Raw genomic sequence first — 21,592 nt, forward strand, 5'->3', positions numbered from 1 at the left:
AAGTCGTTTACTTTTTATTTAAGTCATTTCAGCCCATTTTTCGGTCATTTTAGTTTATCTTTAAGAATTTCATGTCAATCCTACATTCACACATTCATTCATTACATGAGAGAACGGGACTAATGGCTATTGGCCTTGTTTTTATTTTCAAGTTGGAATAAATCGTCACGTCAAGTGCTACAAGTGTTTTATAAGGGATCATAAAACATTTTGATTATGGTCGTCGTTATTATGAGACATTAAATTAAAAAAAAAAAAATCTTATTTCCGGGTTTGAGTTTTGTTGTAACTGTTGCAGCACTCATTATTTCTGTAAACATGCACTGAGAGTCCGCCATGACACTTTGAGATGAAAACACTTGCTTCAAAACCCGAGAGATTTATCATCGCACATCCAGTGGTTAAAAATATCACAGTTAATCGTAACTTGTAAATAAATCTGTTGTAGAGGACTAAGATATATAAATTCTAATTCTGATACAAAAGAAAATAATGAAATGAATGGAATGAAGGAAACAAAGACTCAATTGCTGGAATAGATAAACGTGTCGTTTATTTACTGTTGAAAGAATGAATGTTTTTGAGATAACATGTGTTCATGTCCGCGCGGGTGTAACCATCGTTTGTTGCAGGATTGGTAGTATAGAAGGAAAAAGGAAATGTGTGTTCATCTCACGTTCGGGTCACTATCGTTTGTTCGTGCGTGGGAAGAGAAGTGAGTGATGTAGTGGAAAATGGGAATGATGGTCCAGCGTGTAGACAAAGAAAAAGATAGAGGGTTGACATCAGTTAAACTGTGCGCCATGTTAGCCGTCATCTACGTGGTGGTGTTCTCTGGCCCAAGTATTAGATAGAGAGAGAAAGAGTGAGAATGTCAATCCAGTTCACGGAGAGAGAAAGCGTATAAAGTGTACATACTGTCTGTTAGCTCGTGCCCCCTACATAGTAGCAGGGGACGTGATGTGCGTGGGCGCCCCGACGGGGGGGGGGGCGAATGGTCCGACGACTGCTCAGCTCGAGAGCTAAGTCGAAAAGGGCTGGAAACAGCTTGTCTCTTGCTTTTATAATTGTTTCCGGTGGTCTTTTGCGCATGTGTGGATTTCCTTTGAAAGGGGAAGTGACGTTGTCCTTGTGTGTGTACGTGTGTGAATATACACGTGAATGTGAGTGTATATACGTGAATATATGTACGTGTGTGGACGTGGGCGCGTATGTTTGTGTGCGCGTATGTATATGACAAGTTATATAGCTTGAGAGGTGAACGCATGTTTTTGTGTGAGACTAGAAAAGGCTCGCGCACTGTTAAATGCTTCATTTAGTTGTATACGTGGTTATTTCACATTTGTGTTACGAAAATACGGCATTCAAAACTCTTCTCATTAGAAAACCATTTCTTTTTTTTTTTTTTTTTTTTTTTTTTAAGTTGGAATAAATCTTCACATAAAATGCTGCGATTATTTTATAAGGGATCAAAAAAAATCTGGATTACGGTCATTTAATGTTGTTAGTGTTATCCCCCAAAAAGCAGAGTTGACACAGAAACGAGTGATCGCCCTTGGATTGGAAAAAAGAAGGGGGAGTTCTTCACGACACTTTGAGACGAAAACACATGCTTCAAAACCGAGAGACTTATCGCACATCTACTGGTTAAAAATATCATAAAGTCAATCGTAACTTGTAAATAAATCTGTTGAACGTTCCACCTAGTTGTTGTTGTTGTATCATTTTTATGTGGTTATTTCACATTCAACACTCATTTTTGAAATAACACACCGTTTTTTTTTTGTTTTTTTTTTCAACATATTGTGTTGGCCAAAATGTTTGTTCATCTTTTTTGTTTTTGTTTTTTTTTAGTGGGTGTTAATGCAATTTATTTTTCTTGACTCTATTTGGAAATTTGGAAATTTTAAGAATGTCTGCAATTTATCGGTGTGGTCTGAAATGGTAATCTTGTTCAACTACGGCTTTTTTTTACTTGGTCACTGCCAATCATCTTTGACCAGCCAGAACAAGGAACATCTTACACTAGAAAAATTCCTTTTCGAAATCTAGCGAACTATTCCTGACACAACCGTTCTGTAACAGCATTCTCCCCATACACGTCATATCTTTACGCAGATTTTGATGATTCTGTATTACAACGAAAAAAATATTGAATTTCAAGTAAAAAAAAATTAAAACATACGTAATTGTCATGTCGCAAATTGTAATATATCCAATTTTTTCTGACAACCTGGCTGTACCAAGTTTGAGTCCAGTTAATTTAATTGAAAGGGATGTTGACAACCTTCATGCAGTCTCTCGTGTAAGTATTTGATGTCTTTCTAGAAAGAATTGTGACTAGAAATATATCCGGGAAACCAATGAATTCATTTGGAACTCTTCTCATTTGAAAACCATTTTTTTCAAGTTGGAATAAATTTTCACCTCAAATGTTACAATTATTTTATAAGGGATCATAAGACATTTAGATTATCGTTGTCATTTATTACAAAGAATTAGATTTTTAAAAAACAAACTTATTTCCAGGCTTGAGTTCTGTTAAAACTGCTACATCATTCATCATTTCTGTAAACATGCACTGAGCTGCATGTTTATTGATGCATATGAATGGCAAACGTTGCAAGTGCTAGATGTCCGGCTAAAGGAAAAAGGAGGGTGACCACAGAAGAAACTGAAAATATCTTTGATAATGAGTTAAGCCAGTGTGCCACTGTGGGCAAGATGGTTCCTTAGAACTCTTAGCTAAAGGATTGTGTTGAATTGACTTATATTTCAGTTTGGTCAGGCAATAATCTCAATTGACAAGTCTGCTACTATTTATCGACCTGCGGTTTCCAAAAGTGACTGGTTCGTAAAACGTTAAACCACTACAAGAAAATTTTAATAATAAACAGGAAAAACATGGAAATACAATAAATAAAATTACAAACATCTATCTAACCCAATCTTAATCTGCCCCAATTAATTTTTTATTTCTTATAACTTATAAAAAAACTAGCCTTCATAGAGTTGTATTAGCTAAAAACAGCTCATTCGTAAAAAATTGAGGAACGCTTGGCCAACCTTTTCTGGTTATTTCCATCAGTTTCCGAGCAAGCCCAAGCAAGCTTCAGTTTGGTAAATGCAGAAACACCAAAATTGAAAATATCTCTGATTGTGAGTTGGGCCAGTGCGCCACTGTGGACAAGATGCATCCTTAGAATTCTTAGCTAAAAAATTGTGTTGAATTAACTTATATTTCTGTTTGGTCAGGTAATAATCTCATTTGGAAAGTCTGCTATTTAACCCAAGAAAATGAATACCAGTTTAACCTTCAGAAAAAAATCTCTAATTGTTATTAAAAAAAGTTATTTTGTTAATTTTTTTTTTTTGGGGGGGGGGGGGGGATAGAATTTGTTTGTTGTATCACTGAGAGAATCTAATGACAATTTTGATTCAGCAAGAGGGACGATCATGGTCTGTGCAGTGAATGCACTCTGTTATTGCTGGGTTTGGTTCTACATCATCACCATCCATTTTATATTCTGGCATGTGTTGGATGGCTTCAAGTAATTGACTTCCAGACTAATCTATCTCTTCCCAGGTCCTTATTTGTCCCTCTTTCTCCCAAATTCATCCTTACCACTCTCTCTCGTCTTCCTTGCTCTTTCCTTATGAATTGAACCTACTAACCAAAGAACTCCCATCCATTCTTTCAGCATGACCATATCATCAAAGTCTCTTGTTCTGCATCTGTCTGTGACCTTCATAAATAAATAGATTCAGGCCTGTTCACTGAAAAATGATGTAAGCAGGAACTGCCAGACTGTCGATGAAAGATTTTTACAGATTTTTGGTCCCCCGATTTATCGGAGAAGGACCTATGTTTTCAGTGGCGTCCGTGCGTCTGTTAGTCTGGACAATTGCCAGATAACCGTCCATTAGTTTTTCCTAAAATTTTGCCACAAATTGTATATTATTAAATATATGTGCACAGTAAAAAATTTTTTTTTGTAAAAATTTCCGTTGCATCCCCACGGACTCAAAAGTGGTCAAAAATGCCCCAAAATGACACGTTTTGCCCCATAACTTTTGATCCATCTATTAGACAAGAATCAAATGTAATAAATATACTCGTATCAGCTTTTTAAATCTTTTTTTTTCTTTTTTTTTTTTTTTTTTTTTTTTTTGCTTATTTTCAAATTTAAATAAAAAAAAAAAAAGGAATTTGCTCATTCTATTTTATGAATTTTAATTTTGTAGTAATCATGATCCCCTAATGCAGATATAGGGTTCAACGATAAAATTGTCGCCATAAATAAAACAACACTACAGCTTTTATTTGAAAACTTTTATTCAAAAAAATCAGTTCAGGTAAACTTGATTATGTAGTAGAGCTGACATCTATTCAATGTAGCCGCCTTCAGCCTTAATTACTCGAATGCCTCACATGTCTCAGTTTCTTTCCATTTTTTTTTTTTTTTTTAAATATAATGGGTACAATATAACAATCAGCAGAGAATTAACTTTAATAATAATAAATGTGCAAGATGCAATTATATATCATATTTATGCGTGTTTTTCGACCGGGCTACGCCGGGCAGCCTGCTGGTTAGTTTATAAAACTAAAGCTACTGGATAAATTTGCGTAATATTTTGATGGACCGTAGTTATTTTCCCTCGCAAATAAGTACAACATGAAAACCTTGGTATGTTTTTATTTATTTATTTTTTAAAATGGCATTCATATTCAGTTGAGGTGTTATCATGGCGAAACACTTTATTTTCTTGAATTAATCGGATAAAAGAATTTGTTTGAAGTTTTTTTTTTTTTTTAATTTTTTGTTTTGTTTTACTTTTATTTTTTTTTCTGTTTCTGTCGATTAAACTTAAAAGGAAGTACAAAAAAAAAAAATATCTGTTTCCTTCTTTTCCAGGTGTTTCGTACCTAAACAATGACCAGGACTGTGCCATCTGCATGGCCAGCGTACGTGACTGCCTGCTCTGCCCCTGCCATCACATGGTCACCTGCTTCGTCTGTTCGAGCATGTTACTAAACAAGCATGACGTGTGTCCGATCTGCCGCAAAGACATCACAGAAATCGTCAAGGTGTATCATTCATAACTCCCCCACCCCCAGCATCGAATGATTTGCGGGCATCAAAAGAAGGCGGTATAATAATCCTCATCCTATTACGGCTGTATAATTTTTAATTTCCTCATCATATTAATGACGTTATAAATTTGGATCTTTTTGCAGTACAGTAGAAACTCAGGATACGCCATAAAAAAATTAGTAACAAAATACAGTACTTAATAACATTATAAATAACATCGTAAGGCGGGACAAATACCGTAACAAGGGGCAGGAAAAAGATCGTATTCCACATCGTAACCTGAAAAAAAAAAAAAAAACGTATCCTAGAGCCACTGTATCCCGGGGTTCTACTGTATATATAATGTATATGTATAGATTTTGTGTGTGTGTGTCTCTCTCTCTCTCTCTCTCTCTCTCTCTCTCTCTCTCTCTCTCTCTCTCTCTAAGGGGAATTTCCATAATGTTAATAGGTTTTCTGTTTTCTTTGAGGAAAACTACTGTAAAACCAGGGGCTGGAAAAATATAGTATTCCACATCGTAACCTGAAAAAAAAAAAACGTATTATAGGGCTACCGTATCCCGGGGTTCTACTTACCGTTTTCATTTTGGATGTAATTTGCACAACGTTCCGGCCGATGTAACCTCCAACTTTCTTTGTTTCTGAAATTTTTTAGATGAGAATTGGTTATTTGTATTCTTTGGACTACTGTTCTCATCTTGAGTGTTCTATTCTGCACAAATTTTTTTTTCAGATAATTTTTTTTTTTTTCACTATTAAATTAAAAATTTTAAATAATGCTAAAAATGTTTATAGGGCATAAATCAGACAAACTATATGAAAACAATGATTATTGAATTTATTTTTAACGCGAGCGGCGTTTATTAAAAATGATATATTAATAATTAACCGTGGAATTTTTACAGTCTTTGCTAGTCAATATGAATATTATTCTTTTAATATTTTTAAGAATTTTGTAAAAATCTTCAAAATTCTATGCTGCTTGTGTTATGTGTTGTTTAAAGATTTCTACATCAGATGGGTAAGAGTTGAAATTCTCTATTTCATTGAACTTTTCGAGCTCAAGGTTAAAGGTTAAAGGTCAAGCACATATAAAATACAAGATTTTATTAGCTACATTATAGATCAAGATCAAAGTGTAGTATCTGTTCTTCGGATGCTTCACTTCTATTTCTTTCTATTTTTTATTAGCTACATTATAGATCAAGTAGAAATTATGAGCAAAATTGAAATTATTGAAAAGCGAGACGAACAATATAGTTACAAACTCGACTGAAAATGTAGCGTCCATGGTGGAGGTAATAAAATAGAAAAGTTGGTAAATCATAAAATATGAAAGACAAAATCACATAATAAAAATAAAAACTAATATTATGTTATTATGTTTCCTTTAATGAACAAAATCCGCGTCTAACGAATTTTGATAGAGAATTGGGCTGGTGCATCAGCCACTAGTCTCTCACTCCTAGACAAGGTTCAAAAGAGAGTCACCAACCTGATAGGTCCTGAACTGTCATCTAAGCTTCAGCCTCTGTCCCATCGATGAAATGTAGCATCCCTCTGCCTGTTCTACAAGTATTTTAACGGTGAATGCTCCGACGAACTGCAAGCAGTTGTACCACCTTGACGTAAATACCCCCGACAAACCTGACTAGCAGCAAAATCCCATCCCTTCACAGTAGAGATCCCTAGATATAAGAGAGCCTTTTACTCCAGTAGTTTCTTCCCCAGAATTTGGAATTCCCTTCCGGGTACCTGCTTCCCCAACTGTAGTGGCATGCAGAAGTTTAAGTGTAACGTGAACCGACATCTTGCTGCCCAACTCCCCACATAGTACCCCTGTAGCTTATGTTCCTGATAGTAGCCCTCTACATCAAAGTGGCAATGTGCCTTGTTTGGAGTGAAAATGTAATAAAAAAAAAAAATTGTTTTGTACCCACTAATAAAATATATTTAATTAAGAACCCAGCACGGAATAAAAAACAAACTTCTTTTAACAATAACAAATAAATAGAATTTATATGCAGCAGGAAGTTGAAAATAGGAAGTCAAAAATAGGACTGTGATAGATGAAGAAGGAAGAATGAAAGTTCTCTTAGGGGCCTGTTGAGTCAATCAGCTTTTCTTGTTGAAGTCTCAGCTGATCGCAGTTGTTGCCTGGTGGGAACCGCCAATGCCATATAGAGTCCAGTGGACAGGGAACGCGAGAGAAAAGGAAGGTGTTGCTTGGCTGGAGGTCTGGTCCTGACTGATGACTAACTGTAGTTCCAAAAAGTAGTCTTTTAAGGACCGATGAATTAATGTACCTTGTTAGCTGATTGGCCAGTGAGTGCCAAACAGCTCAAAGGAAGGGGTCATTGATTCATAAGAGAAAATAGGTCTTTATAACTGTTCCACCCCCTACAAAGGAGGGATTTGACCTTGTAATTCACTCTCATTCATTTGTTCGCACTTTTCTCACTAATCATGCTTTAACTTTTTAGGGGAAATTTTACGAAAACATTAGTCATGGTGAAAAGAAAATTTTTGCTAGAGAAGATTTTCCAGGATGACTCTGGTTGCCTCCCTAGAGGGCAATATGAGAGTAAAATTGCTCCCAAATCGTTCATCTGTTTATTTGTTCGCACTTTTTTCAATAACCACAATTTCGATTTTTTTTAATTTTGCACAAACATTAGTCATGGTGAAAGTAAATTTTCACTTGTGGCAGGAGATTCTGCATGCTCGGCTTGTTTATTTTTAAATATAAGTTAATCATAACTAATAAACTCCATAAATAATTTTTACAGTTTATGTAGAAGCAATATAGATAAACTATTGAAATCAGGTTAGTTTAGTGCAAATCTATATATCTATAAAAGTGAACGTGTCTGTCTGTCTGTCTGTCTGTATGTGTACATTTCCCTACGCAATAACTCTGTCAATTTTAAATCTACAGACTCGAAATTTGATATACAGGGTACTAAGATTTGGGAAAATCTATGTGATTGGTTTTCGGCCAGAAATTTGGCTGTTAAGGGGTCAAAGTTCAACGATTTGACCTTTGAGTACTCTACCAAACTCCTCCGTCAATTTTGGGTCTAAACACTTGAAATTTTAGATATAGGTTCCTTGGACATGGATCTAACTTAATAACTTGATTTGAGCCCAAAACAATAAATGTTAAAGGGTCATAATAGGGGTCAAAGTTAAAAAAATTGACCGCTTTTTTTTTTTTTTCTAAACACCCGGGCAACGCCGGGCTGGAATGGTAGTATATGATAAAAATCAAATTTGGAATAAAATTATGACTTCTACACTACTGTAAACTGGGGTGACTTTGAACCATTAACAAAAATATAAATAATAGCGAGTAAATAATATATGATCTCTACATTTCAAACATAATTTCCAAATTTTCCAAATACATTGTAGTGCAGCAGCAAATATTTACTGCGGAGTTATTTATGCATTATTATCTTTGTTTTTATTTATCTTTTTATATGGCTCAAAGTCACCCTGGGTAGCCAGAATCCCCCCCCCCCCGGGGCTTACAGTTGTTTAAAAATTGTTTCATTTAAGAAAAGATGATGGGAAAAAAAGTTTAAGGGGAAGGGAAGAATATTGGGTAGATCAGTTGAAAAGGATTAGATCAGTTGCAAGATGAGCGAAAATATATATATTAGTCTTGTCTCCTGACCAGATCAACTGTTTGCGCATGGGACCATTTAAAGCTCTATGAAACAAAATACCTTAGAAAAACACATTCCCAGTGATTTAATACAAAACAATAATTGTTTACGAACTCCTTTCCATTGCTACAATGTTACATCTCTGTGCTTGTTTTGTGTAGAGGTCCCTAGACGCCCGAAAGTCTTTTACACTAATAGCTTCTCTCCCCAGACTACTAAACATTGGAATTCCTTCCCCGTTTCCCTGACTGTATGAACATACCGAACTTTAAATGTAATGTAAACCAACATTTTCACCATTTTGTTTTTTGTGTGTCTGATAAATTTAAATAAACGTATCATCCCGGTTATTTTTTTTTTTTTTAGTTTATATGTTAGTACCTATGGTACTATCTGCGTATTTCTGTAAACTGGTATTGGCTAATAAAATAAAAAAAATCAAAACTAATAAATACTCCCTTTTTTGTTGTTTGTTTTTTGTTGTTTGTTTTTTGTTGTTTGTTTTTTGTTTGGTTGGTTTATTTTACGGCATATCAACCCTTTTTTGGGTTATTTAATGCTGAATGTTGTAATTTTGAAAAAAAAAATGTCTTTAGGCGTTAATTTTTTTTTATATATATATCTTAAAATATTTATAGTGCTTTATTTTATTCTGTTTGTTATGTAGAAGGAAATTATTGTTTTTGTTTTGGACTTTGGATAACATGATTGAGTTTTGCAAAGGGAAACGAAAAACAATAGCATTAATGTTTGGCACATTTTAGGATCTTTTTTTTCTATTATTCAAACATTTCAGTGCTAATTAGAAGACAAAACTAAGCAAAACATGGGAAAAAGAGTGAGTATATATATATATATATATATATATATTACAATAGGAAAATGCGACCATGAAAAATAATATAGTTAAGCTTAAACATGGAAAAGTAAAAGACTAGTTGTTAAAACTGGAAAAGAAAAAGACAAGATATTCTAGTAAAAAATAGAATAAATTTATAACTTAAAATATTGCAGCATTAAAAGTTGATTATATAATGTTATAAATTGAATTTAAAAAATTCTTAATGCTGCAATATTTTAAGTTTATTTATATATTTACTAGAATATCTTATCTTTTCTTTTACAGTTTTAACAACTAGTCTTTTACTTTTCCATGTTTAAGCTTAACCATATAACTTTTTATGCTCGCATTTTTCTATTGTAATCTATGATTTTTCCAGGCTTCCAGTAAATTCACTTGTTCTTTGTTTAATTTCAGTCTTATATTTTTTGCCCCATAAACATAACATACACATATGTAATAACAATGTATGGCACTCGTCTGCTTTCAATAAAATCCCCCCAATTATCTCCCTTTCATACTTTTATTCTCTCTGTTTCACTTGTTACTTCTCTTTCTGCGACAGCAGTGAATTAGTAGCAAGAATAGTTGCTGAAGAGACGTGGTATCTATGGAAACCAGCTATAAAAACGTCATTCACCTCCTTACATATTTTTATGATTTTGAAAACCAGAAAATTCATCATAACTTTTGTTTTACTGAACGAAAATTGAAATTTTTTTATCACAATATAGATAAGGTGATCTATAAACTGTAATAATTGCTTGAATTTGATCGAAAAATGAGTGAGCGGTTAAGCTTTAAAGCAGTTCTAAATGATTAAAACAACCACTTAACCATATATTTAAACATTACCGTGTTTGAATATATGGTTGAATGATATGTAAATATATAAGAAAACCATTTTTACCTGCTATAGGTGTAGTTATGCCGATTGAATTGTCCTTAAAAGAAAAAAAATCTTTAACGGATTTTTTTTTTTTTTTTTTTACACGGTGGTCACCACTTATCAAGGCCCGGAAGCCACTCAGGGATAAGAGTTATTGCAAGTACAGTACGTTAGTGTGGAGATTTAATGAAGTGTTTACTTAAGGGGGCAGTTCATTAGGAATTTGTAAACATTGGATTTGAAGACATCCAGGTTGTAGTCCGGTGGGAAGCAAGCACACGGAACAGATTTCCACAGGCGTGCAGTTCCAAGAAAGAAGCTTTGTTCATGGAATCTACGATTTGATTTAGGCACAGATAAAGAGTGGGGAAAGTTTTTCACAATGGATTCAGCTAGACGGGTGTTTTTTGTGAAAGATTGGCGAGGGGGGGGCAGAGATTGGAGTTCAGACGAGCACCTGTCATAGAAATAACGATAAAACAAGGATAGGCTCGCAACATCTCTTCTGTGGGAGAGAGGTTGCAGGGTAGAGAAAAGGGCATCCCCCACCAAGCCACAAAGTCTATTTTGTACTCTGTCAAGGCAGGATAGGCTGGTTTTTAGCAGCTCCTTCCCAGATATGGCAGCAGTATTCCATCCTTGGACGTACTTGGCTTTTATATAGATAGAGAATTGCATCAGTAGTGAGATATCTTCTGGAGCGGTAGAAGGATCCCACCATCTTTCCAGCGACCTTGGCAACAGACTTGATGTACGTGTTCCATTTCAGATCAGGAGTAAAGGTCAAACCCAGAAGCTTGTCAAAACATAGGGCTTCTCCTAGACGAGAGCCATCCATTTCAATCGATGCCAGATGGGGATCAGAGCGTTGATGATGTAAAGATAGGAGTTTGGTTTTAGATGCATTAAAAGTAACCAGCCACGTCTTCCCCCACTGTACCATGCGCTCACGGTCAGAGGAGAGAGAATAAATAATTTAAACAGATTTTTCTGCAAACCTGGATTACATATTTTTGGATTGTTACACACATTTTGGATTTTAACTTTGCGTGTCAACAGCAAAATTCCGGATTCTTCTTATAGGAACATGGTGCCCTCGATTGTCTTTTTGTATTGATAATAATTGATTCTCCATATCTGTTTTTTTTAATTCTTGACTTTTAATGTATCCTTTTATTTAAAAATGTTTTCCCCGTTTTATGAACTCTTTTCACTAAAACGATTTTTTTTTGTTTTTTTTTTCAGTTATAACTAGCTTTCATGTAATGCTGTTTCGATTAATGCCAGTACCAACAAATTCATAGTTTTGCTAAAATATTCATTTGCTGATATCTTTCCGTTGATGAGAAGTATGCATTCCTTTGAAACTCTGTGGATTAAGGAAATTTCAATTTGTCTTATTGTCTAGCTGAATCCATTGTGAAAATCCCCCCCCTCTTTGTCTGTGCCTAAATCAAAACGTGGATTCCATGAACAGAGCTTCTTTCTTGGAGCTGCACGCCTGTGGAGCTCTGTTCCGTCTGCCTGCTTCCCACCTGACTACAGCTTGGATGTCTTTAAGTCTAACGTTGACAAATTCCTAGTGAACCGCCCTCTTGGGTAAACACTTCAATAAATCTCCACACTAACGTACTGTACTTGCAATAACCCTTATCCCTGAGTGGCTTCCGGGCCTTGATAAGTGGTGACCTCCGTGTAAAAAATAAATAAATAAATAAATAAATGAATCAATGTAAAATATATTTTTGGTCTTAAATTTTTTCTTCTAATATATATATATATATATATATATATATATATATAAAAATGTAATTTTTGGTTCGTTCAAAGTTTATACAACTATATTTCTACATTAACAATTTATTTGAAATTTTCAGACAACCCATCTTTAGAGTCGAGGGATGTTTTTATGTTATTAAAATAAATTGACATCACCAATTATTAAAATATTAAATAAAATAAATATATTTTCGTAATCCGTTAGTGTGAACCTGTTTTGTTGATAGAACTGAACTTCCGGTTCAATTCATTTCACACCCACGAATGGACGAAACTAACTAGAAGATTTATTTTCTGTTTACTCGATAAGTAAAAAAAAAACATAATGCATTTGTTTATCTTCCAAATGTTTTAATTTAAACATTTTTTCTTTATTATATCAGGCAAAAAAAAAAAAAGTTTGTCGCTTGCTTTTTGAGTCGAAGTCGTTTTTTTTTTGTTTTTGTTTTTTTTTATTTTTCGATATAAGAAAATATGTACTTTTTATTATTATTAACACTATTGTTTGGTAAAAGTACAGTTTTTTTTTTTCGAATAAATTTTACGGATTGGTAACTTGCTTAAATAATATTTGGTGCTAATGCAGGGAGTGATCCACACTATTTTTTAAATCGTATTTCCAGGTTTAATTAAAGTTTTATTATATGTTTTTTTTTATTCAGTTGTAAGGTTAAAATACAGATTAGGTACAAAACACCCTCCCCTCCCCATGTTAAGAATGACTTTTTAAATAATAACGTTATTATTTCAGCACGTATCACTCTCTGCATGAGTAACGTACTTCACCTACCAATTTAATAAACAAAACATGGTACTTATGCAGAGAAAGTACCGTGCTAAAATAATAACGTTATTTAGAAAGCCATTCTTAACATGGGGAGGGCGTTTTGTAACTATTCTGTACTTTCACCTAACAATTCAATAAACAAAAGATGGTACTTATGCAGAGAAGGTACTGTGCTGAAATAATGCTATCAAGAAAGCCATTCTTAACATGAGAAAGGGAGGGTGTTCTGTAACTATTTTATACTTTCACCTAACAATTTAATAAACAAAAAATAGTACTATCGTTATTTAGAAAGCTATTCTTAACATGAGGAGGGAGTTTTGCATCTATTCTATACTTTCACCTAACAATTTAATAAACAAAAATAGATAGTACGTATGCATAGAAAATACCGTGCTGAAATAATGTTATTTAGAAAGACATTCTTAACATGCGGATGGTATTTTGTAACTATTCTGTCCTTTCACCTAACAATTTAAAAACAAAACATGGTACTTATGCAGAGAAGCCACCCTGCTGAAATAATGACGTTATTATTTAGAAAGCCATTCTTAACATGGGAATAGGAGTGTTTTGTAACTATTCTGGACTTTCACCTAACAATTTAATAAACAAAAGTTAAACTTAAGCAGACAAGGAACAGTACTGAAGCATTAACATTATTTAGAAAGCCATTCTTAACATGGGGAGGGAGGATTTTTTTCTAACTATTCTGTACTTTCGGTGCTAATGCAGAGAGTGATCCGCACTATTTTTTAAATCGTATTTCCACGTTTAATTGAAGTTTTATGATATGTTTTTTATTCAATTGTAAGGTTAAAGTACAGATTAGGTACAAACCCCCTCCCCTCCCCATGTTAAGAATGGCTTTTTAAATAATAACGTTATTATTTCAGCACGGATCACTCTCTGCATGAATACCGATTAACGTTTTGTTCTTACCGTATTTTTTTGTTTTTTTTAAGAAAACTTTTTTAACAAAAATTGAAAGTGCACGTTTTTTCTTTCCTTTTTTTTTACAGAAGTTGTTTTTATATAAGAAAATATGAATGTTTTTAAAGAAATTGGGTACTCATGCACTTATTGATCCGTGCTGAAATAATAACGTTATTATTTAAAAAGCCATTCTTAACATGGGGAGAAGAGGGTGTTTTGTACCTATTCTGTACTTTAACCTTACAATTGAATAAAAAAAAAACGTAAATTTTTAGATTAGGTCCACCTCCACAATTTTCTATTAAATGACGACTTTTGTAGGTTTTCAACTATGCTGAATACGGAAATCGCATTGAAATTTTTCAGAAATAAGTAGTTATCGAGATATTAAAAATTTGTATAATGCATTGTAATTTCTGGCAGCCATCTTTTTTACATGCTTGCACGCGTCATAAACAAATTTATGCGTGTAACAAAGATGGCCGCCAAAGAATACAATGCATAAAACAACTATTTATATCTCGATAACTACTTATTTCTGCAAAATTTCAATGCGATTTCCGTATTCAGCATATTCGGAAACCTTGAGAAGTCGTCATTTAAAAGAAAATTGTGGAGGTGGATCTAAAAAAATACCAAAAAAACATAAAACTTTAATTAAACTTGGAAATACGATTTTAAAAAAATAGCGCGGATCAGTAAGTGCATTAGCACCCATTAATTGACTAACGTGACCTTATTGCCAAATAAGGTCCGGCTACAATGTTGAACGCGCCGTTCACATTGGGTTTTTTTTTCAAGTTAAATTCAAATTTCACAATATCTTTTTATTTTTTTATAATTTCACAATATCTTTTTTTAATAATAAATTGTTAGTTAAAAAAGCACAGAATAGTTACAAAACACCAATCCTCTCTCTATGGTAAGAATGGCTGAAAAAAATATTAGGTACTCATGTAGAGAGTGATCCGTGCTGAAATAATAGCGTTATTATTTAAAAAGCCATTCTTAATATGGGGAGGGGAGGGTGTTTTGTATCTATTCTGTACTTTAACCTTACAATTGAATGAAAAAACATCATAAAACTTTAATTAAACTTGGAAATACGATTTAAAAATAGCGCGGATCAATAAGTTCATTAGCACCAGAAATTGTTAGGTGAAATACAGAAAGGTTTCTACCAAGAAAACCATTATTTTTTTTTTTGCTATTCTTACCAAGGGGAGGGGATGGTGTTTTGTCACTATTCTGTGCTTTCAACTAACAATTTATTAAAAAAACAAAAGGTAAATTTTCACATTAGGTCCACCTCCACAATTTTTAAGATGGGTAGGTTGGGGGTGTTTATTCTGAAAGCCGTTCTTAACGTGGGGAGAATGGTGGTATTTATTCCAAAAGCCGTTTTTAAAAGACGAAAGACAGGTAAAAGGTTAAAACATGTGGTTAGGCATGGGTGTTGTTTATTCCGAAAGCCGTTCTTAATATGGGGAGGTTGGGAGTGTTTATTCATGGCCGTCAGTGAATTATAGTGCATAGTACAGGTCTTTATATCTCGAAAACTAATTGCCTCTGCAAATTTTAAATGAGATTTTCTTATTCAGCATAGTCGAAAATTGTGGCGGTGAACCTAATGTAAAAAAAATACCCTCCCCCAAAAAGATATCGTGAAATTTAAATTTAAGCGCGGTAACAAAAATAAAATTAGACAGAAAAATACACCTTTGGGTTTGTACTGGCACAAAGACTTGAAAAAGTTGTCAACAAAAACAAATATATAACAAATAAATATTTTCAAAGGCAAGGTAAGTTACTTTTCTACCTAATTGGATAATTTTTAGTGTTTTTATTGGGTTTGTACTACTGTACATATAGATTCGAAAAAGTTGTCAAAAAATAAATGTATAACAAATATTATCAAAGGCAAGATATGTTACTTTATTACCAAAATGGATAATTTTTTTGTTTTTTTAATGTAAAATGTTTATTCGGCTCAAAAAAACACAGCGTTTACTGCTATATTTGAAAATTACAAATGGTGGCAGACTGTGTTAAACACATTAGGTTTGGGAAAATGAGTTAAAACTAAAAAACTATACAAAATACTGTTAAAAACCACCGAATACATGTCTGCCTATGTCACGGTAACATATATTGAGTGAGTTCCTGACAGTATTTTGTGTAGTTTTTTAGTTTTAACTCATTTTCCCAAACGTAATGTGTTCAACTGCCGCCATTTGTATTTTTCAAATATACAGATAAACACTACATTTTCGAACCGATTAAACATTTTACACTAAATAAAAACACTAAAATCTTATCCAGTTAGGTAAAAAAGTAACTTATCTTGCCTTTAATAACATTTATTTGTTATATTTATTTTTCAACAACTTTTTCGTTTATTTACTATAACGTTTAGTCGGCTCGAAAAATAGTGTTTATCAGTGTATTTGAAAAATACAAATGGTGATGGACACCGTTGATGATGTTAAGTTTGAGAAATGATTTAAAACTAAAAAAAATATACAAAATACTATCAGAAACCCACCGAATATGTCAGCCTATGTCACAATAACATATAATCAGTAGGTGTCTGACACTGTTTTGTATAGTTTTTAACTGATTTTCCCAAACTTAACGTATTCAACAGAGTCCGCGACCATTCATCTTTTTCAAATACATAGATAAACACTGAGTTTTTTGAGCCGATTAAACATTTTACATTAAATAAAAACACTAAAAAATTATCCAGTTAGATAGAAACGTAATTTACCTTACCTTTGCTTTCATTTATTCGTTTTTGGACAACTTTTTCGAATCTGTGTATAGTAAACCCCCCCCCCCCTTACCCAAATATTAATTAAAAACTCACATTTTTGAATACAATAAAAAAGAAAACTATTTAGCGTTTCAATGGTTTAGCAACTTTCGGCTTAATCCACTGAATGTTGGTCGAGCCCAAGCCATGATTGATGGTAACTCCCGAGGATCCGGATCCAATTCTGCAAGAGTACCATATTTTTTTTTCATTTTCGCCTTTTTTTTTTACTTTTTTGGAGTGGATTGCTGTACTAAGAATATAAGAAACATGCATTTCCTCTTTTTATTAGAATTTTCCATTACACGAAATTAAGCCACAGCAACGCGTGGCAGGGTACAGCTAGTATATATATATATATTAAATCCCCGAAACAGTGTTTCATGGTAAACAACTGATGATCCCTTGAAAAAAAAAAAAAAAAAAATTGGTATTATAGTAAATTTGAGAGTTGATGCAGTGATTGCAGGTGATTAAATGACTTACTGACTAGATGTTTTTTTAACGAATGATAAAAAATAATTTTTTGTATGGTTTCAAATGTTAAAAACTTCAAAGACTATATATATATATATATATATATATATATATATATATATATATATATATATAAAACCTCTAAACATTTTATATATGGTTAGAGGTACAAAATTATACAAACATTTTAAACATGATCAGCAGAAATCATCTCATCAGGAGAAAATCGATAGAATGAAACAATATTATTGGTAATAATAAAGAGCAAAGGTGAATTTTTGTTTGTATTATTATACAAGGTACTAAAACAACTATTAAAATAAACAATTTAATTCGATATCCGTGTATAAGACGATTAAAATAGTAATGCGTGGGAGAAAAAAAAAAGGAGGGGTTCAGATGCTTTTAGAAATCTTGCAACCTGTGAGAGTTTATATACTACGCACTACATACCTGATTCGTTTCAGTTTGTTGGATGTTTGTGTGGGTTAAATTCGGGTTCTAACAAATCTTTTATGCATTCGTTTGATGTCTCTACTCTCTTTTCCAATGCACCGTTCAATGAGACAATGCATATTTGCACCGACTCACATTATGGCAGTAAATAGGGGGTACGGAAATACATATATAAATAAATTATTTATCATTCAAACACGGTAGTGTTTGAATACATGATTACGTGGCAGTTTTAGTCATTTAGAACTGCTTTAAAGCTTCACCGTTCACTCATTTTTCGACCAAATTTCAAACAACTATTAAAGTTTATAGATCGATCATTCTCTCGACTATATTGTGAAAAAAAAAAATGTTCAATGATGAATTTTCTAGTGTTCAAACTCGTAAAAAAATATACAAGGAGGTGAGCGACGTTTTGTATGACTGGTTTCCATAGCAATCACGTCGCTTCAGTGACTACTGTTGCTACTAATTCACTAATGAAAGCATGGAAGGGAGATAATTGGGGGGATTTTATTGGAAGCAGACGAGTGTCGTACATTGTTATTACGTATGTGTTTATGGGGGCAAAAAAAAATAAGATTGAAATTAAACAAATGAACTATTGAATTTACTGGAAGCCTGAAAAAAATCATGGATTACAATAGAAAAATGTGAGCATGAAAAGTAATATGGTTAAGCTTAAACATGGAAAAGTAAAGGACTAATTGTTAAAACTAGAAAAGAAAAGGACAAGATATTCTAGTAAAAAAATAATAAATTTATAACTTAAAATATTGCAGCATTAAGATTTTTTTTTTTAATTCAATATATAACATTATATAATCAATTGTTAATGCTGCAATATTTTACATTATAAATTTATTATGTTTCTTACTAGAATATCTTGTCCTTTTCTTTTCCAATTTTAACAACTAGTCCTTTACTTTTCCATGTTTAAGCCTAACCATATTACTTTTCATGCTCGTATTTTTCTATTGTAATCCATGATTTTTCCATATCTCATATGTACTGTTTCTATTTCCTCCCTTTCTTCCTCCACTTTCTCTTCTTTCTTTCCCATTTTTTTCCTTTCTTTTATTATTCAGTCTTTTTTTTTTTTTTTTTTACACAGTGATCACCACTTATCAAGGCCCGGAAGCCACTCAGGGATAAGGGTTATTGCAAGTACATTACGTTAGTGTGGAGATTTGATGAAGTGTTTACTTAAGGGGGCAGTTCACCAAGAATTTGTTAACATTGGACTTGAAGACATCCAAGTTGTAGTCCGGTGGGAAGCAGGCAGACGGAACAGAGTTCCACAGGCGTGCAGTTCTAAGAAAGAAGCTTTGTTCATGGAATCCGCGTTTTGATTTAGGCACAGATATAGAGTGGGGGAAATTTTTCACGGTGGATTCAGCTAGATGGGTGTTTTTCATGAAAGATTGGCGAGGGGGGACTAGAGATTGGAGTTCAAATGAGCACCTGCCATGGAAATAACGATAAAACAAGGATAGGCTCGCAACGTCTCTTCTGTGGGAGAGAGGTTCCAGGGTAGAGAAAAGGGCATCCCCCCACTAAGCCACAAAGTCTATTTTGTACTCTGTCAAGGCAGGATAGGCTGTTTTTAGCAGCTCCTGCCCAGATATGGCAACAGTATTCCATCCTTGGACGTACTTGGCCTATATATAGATTTATTTTTGATGATTCCAGTTCATAATGGCCTATATATATTTTTTAAAAAATACCCTTATATGTTGTATCTACTTTTAATTACTATTTACCAATTTATCCTATTCCTTCATTCTCGGTCCTGGATATGATCTTAAACTATATCCAGTGGTGAGGCCCCAGCTTGCGGGCTTTGGGGAGTGTGGAGCCACTCTTTAATTGCCATTACTCCCAGGTCCACTCTGACCCGGAGTGGTAGTACCTGTTAGGGTCCCAACTATGGGTTAAATAGAAACTGACTTGAAAAAAACAAATATATTCTATTAAAAAGTTTTTCTTGAAAATCGTTGAATTCGGCATTAAATAACCTGAAAAGGGTTGATATGCCGTAAAACAACCAATCAACCAACCTTCATTCTCATTTCATTTCTAAATGTCATTAAGCCAGTTTTTTTTTTTTTTTTTCTATATTTGCATTTTATATAATTCTGGTCATTCTCCTCTTCTGATGAGAAGCATTTAGCTTCGAAATGCCGTAGCCCAATGAGTTTTTTTTCTTAAATTTCCCCTTTCCTTAATGCTCTGATGATATAAGAAAGTTATATATAGTTTTTATTCCTCAACTTTCATTTATATATATATATATATATATATATATATATATATATATATATATATATATATATATATATACTAGGCTGGGTGCCCAGCGTTACCCGGGTGTTTGGAGGTGTGTGTTGAGCAAAACAAAACAAAAAACATGGTAGTAGGCAGGCAGGCAGGCTCAAACCTGTATCAGACAGGAGGAAAAGAAAGTGAAAAAAAAAGCATGACATCTTTGCCATTGCATCCATCATCAAACCAGAAGTGGCGAAGGTTTAAATTAAGGCTAGTCAATCGAAAAGAGGGGATGACTTTCGAAAATATCAGCGAAAAAAGCGACCCCTCCCTGTTGAAAAGGGCCCTGTTGAGGGTTAAGGAATTAATGTTTTTAGCCAATTTTTGGATATTTGTTATCCGAAGGGCCGAGCTTCAAAATGATACAGATCTCATGAAAATCTGTCGCCTCTGTAGAAAGTTTTAGGCAGACATACATACATACAAACATACATACATACATACGGGCGAGATTTATATTATACTAGTGGGGATACCCGGTGTTGCTCGGGTGTTTGAAGGTGTGTGTGTTTTTTTTTTGAGGGGGGGATGGGTAGATCAAAACAACCCTGTTTGAAAAAAAAAAAAAACGTTGGCCGGGTGTTTGGAGGTGTAAAAGAAAAAATAAGTTTCAGTAGGAAGGTAGGCTCGAACCTGAAGCCTTGACGTGAAGGTGGAAACAAAAGGGGGAAAAAAAACGTGACACCTAACCATCTCGGCCACGAGGAGAGAGGAAGTGAAACAAACAGTGTCTTAATTTAACGTTTATAAAGTGAAATTGACATGAGCGAGAAAGTTAAGTCGCGTGATGTTTGGCCTTAAGGTCAAAGTAAGTTTGGCGCTGCAAGCCAGTTTCTGTTCCCCCTCCCCGCCCATGGCCTACTATAATAATACGGCCGTATATGTCACATTGAAAGGCAATTTTCAAAGAGGCCATTGAAACTAAGACAAAGGGAGGTAACTCAGAAATTGTTTTCTATTCAAACATTTCAGATGTTAATGCTTAGATAATTAAATAATTATTTCAGGTTTTAATATTTGAAATAATGCTTAAATGAGTTCTACTTACATATTTTACTGTTATCCTGTCCAAAGTAAAATGTTTCCATTAATTAGATGTATTTTCCCCTGTTATTTCTTTATAATACACAACAAAACAAAAACAAATTCATTTTGAGTTGTCTCCCCTGATCTTTCCAATAATTTTGTTGTTTATAAATATGAAAAATTGTTTGCTTTGACTTCAACAGGTTATTTGTTTTTTTTTTAAGATTTTATTAGAATATCTTTTTTTTTTAAGAATATCAAAATATTTACAAAACACATGAATATAAAGATTGGATAGCAAGTAAATTGTTTTTCACTCTGTTACAAAATTATCAAATCATTAACTGCTATCTTTCTTACAAGAGGAATTTTAAAGTATCTTTACAAAGCACAAGAAATTCAATAAAAATTGTAAATAAAGGTAAATGTTCAACAGTAAATTTCACTTTTATTTTGATCGTTGCTGCTTTTTCAAAAATTTTTAATGA

At 33.4% G+C, this 21,592-nt stretch overlaps 1 protein-coding gene across 2 annotated transcripts in view; it reads left to right on the plus strand.

Moving 5' to 3' along the window:
• Positions 1 to 5,533, plus strand: part of LOC145260659 (putative 3-hydroxybutyryl-CoA dehydrogenase) — a 72,378-nt gene extending 66,845 nt beyond the window's left edge. For both annotated transcript variants that reach the window (XM_080119006.1, XM_080119007.1), the window contains exon 9: positions 4,920 to 5,533. In XM_080119006.1, the coding sequence (XP_079975132.1) occupies positions 4,920 to 5,107 (188 nt within the window). In that variant the 3' untranslated portion in view covers positions 5,108 to 5,533. The remainder of the gene's footprint in view (positions 1 to 4,919) is intronic.
• Positions 5,534 to 21,592: the final 16,059 nt, after the last annotated feature.

The sequence above is a fragment of the Euprymna scolopes genome, chromosome 36, assembly GCF_053919585.1.
Source record: "Euprymna scolopes isolate OS-2025 chromosome 36, ASM5391958v1, whole genome shotgun sequence".
Classification (NCBI taxonomy): Eukaryota; Metazoa; Mollusca; class Cephalopoda; order Sepiida; family Sepiolidae; genus Euprymna; species Euprymna scolopes.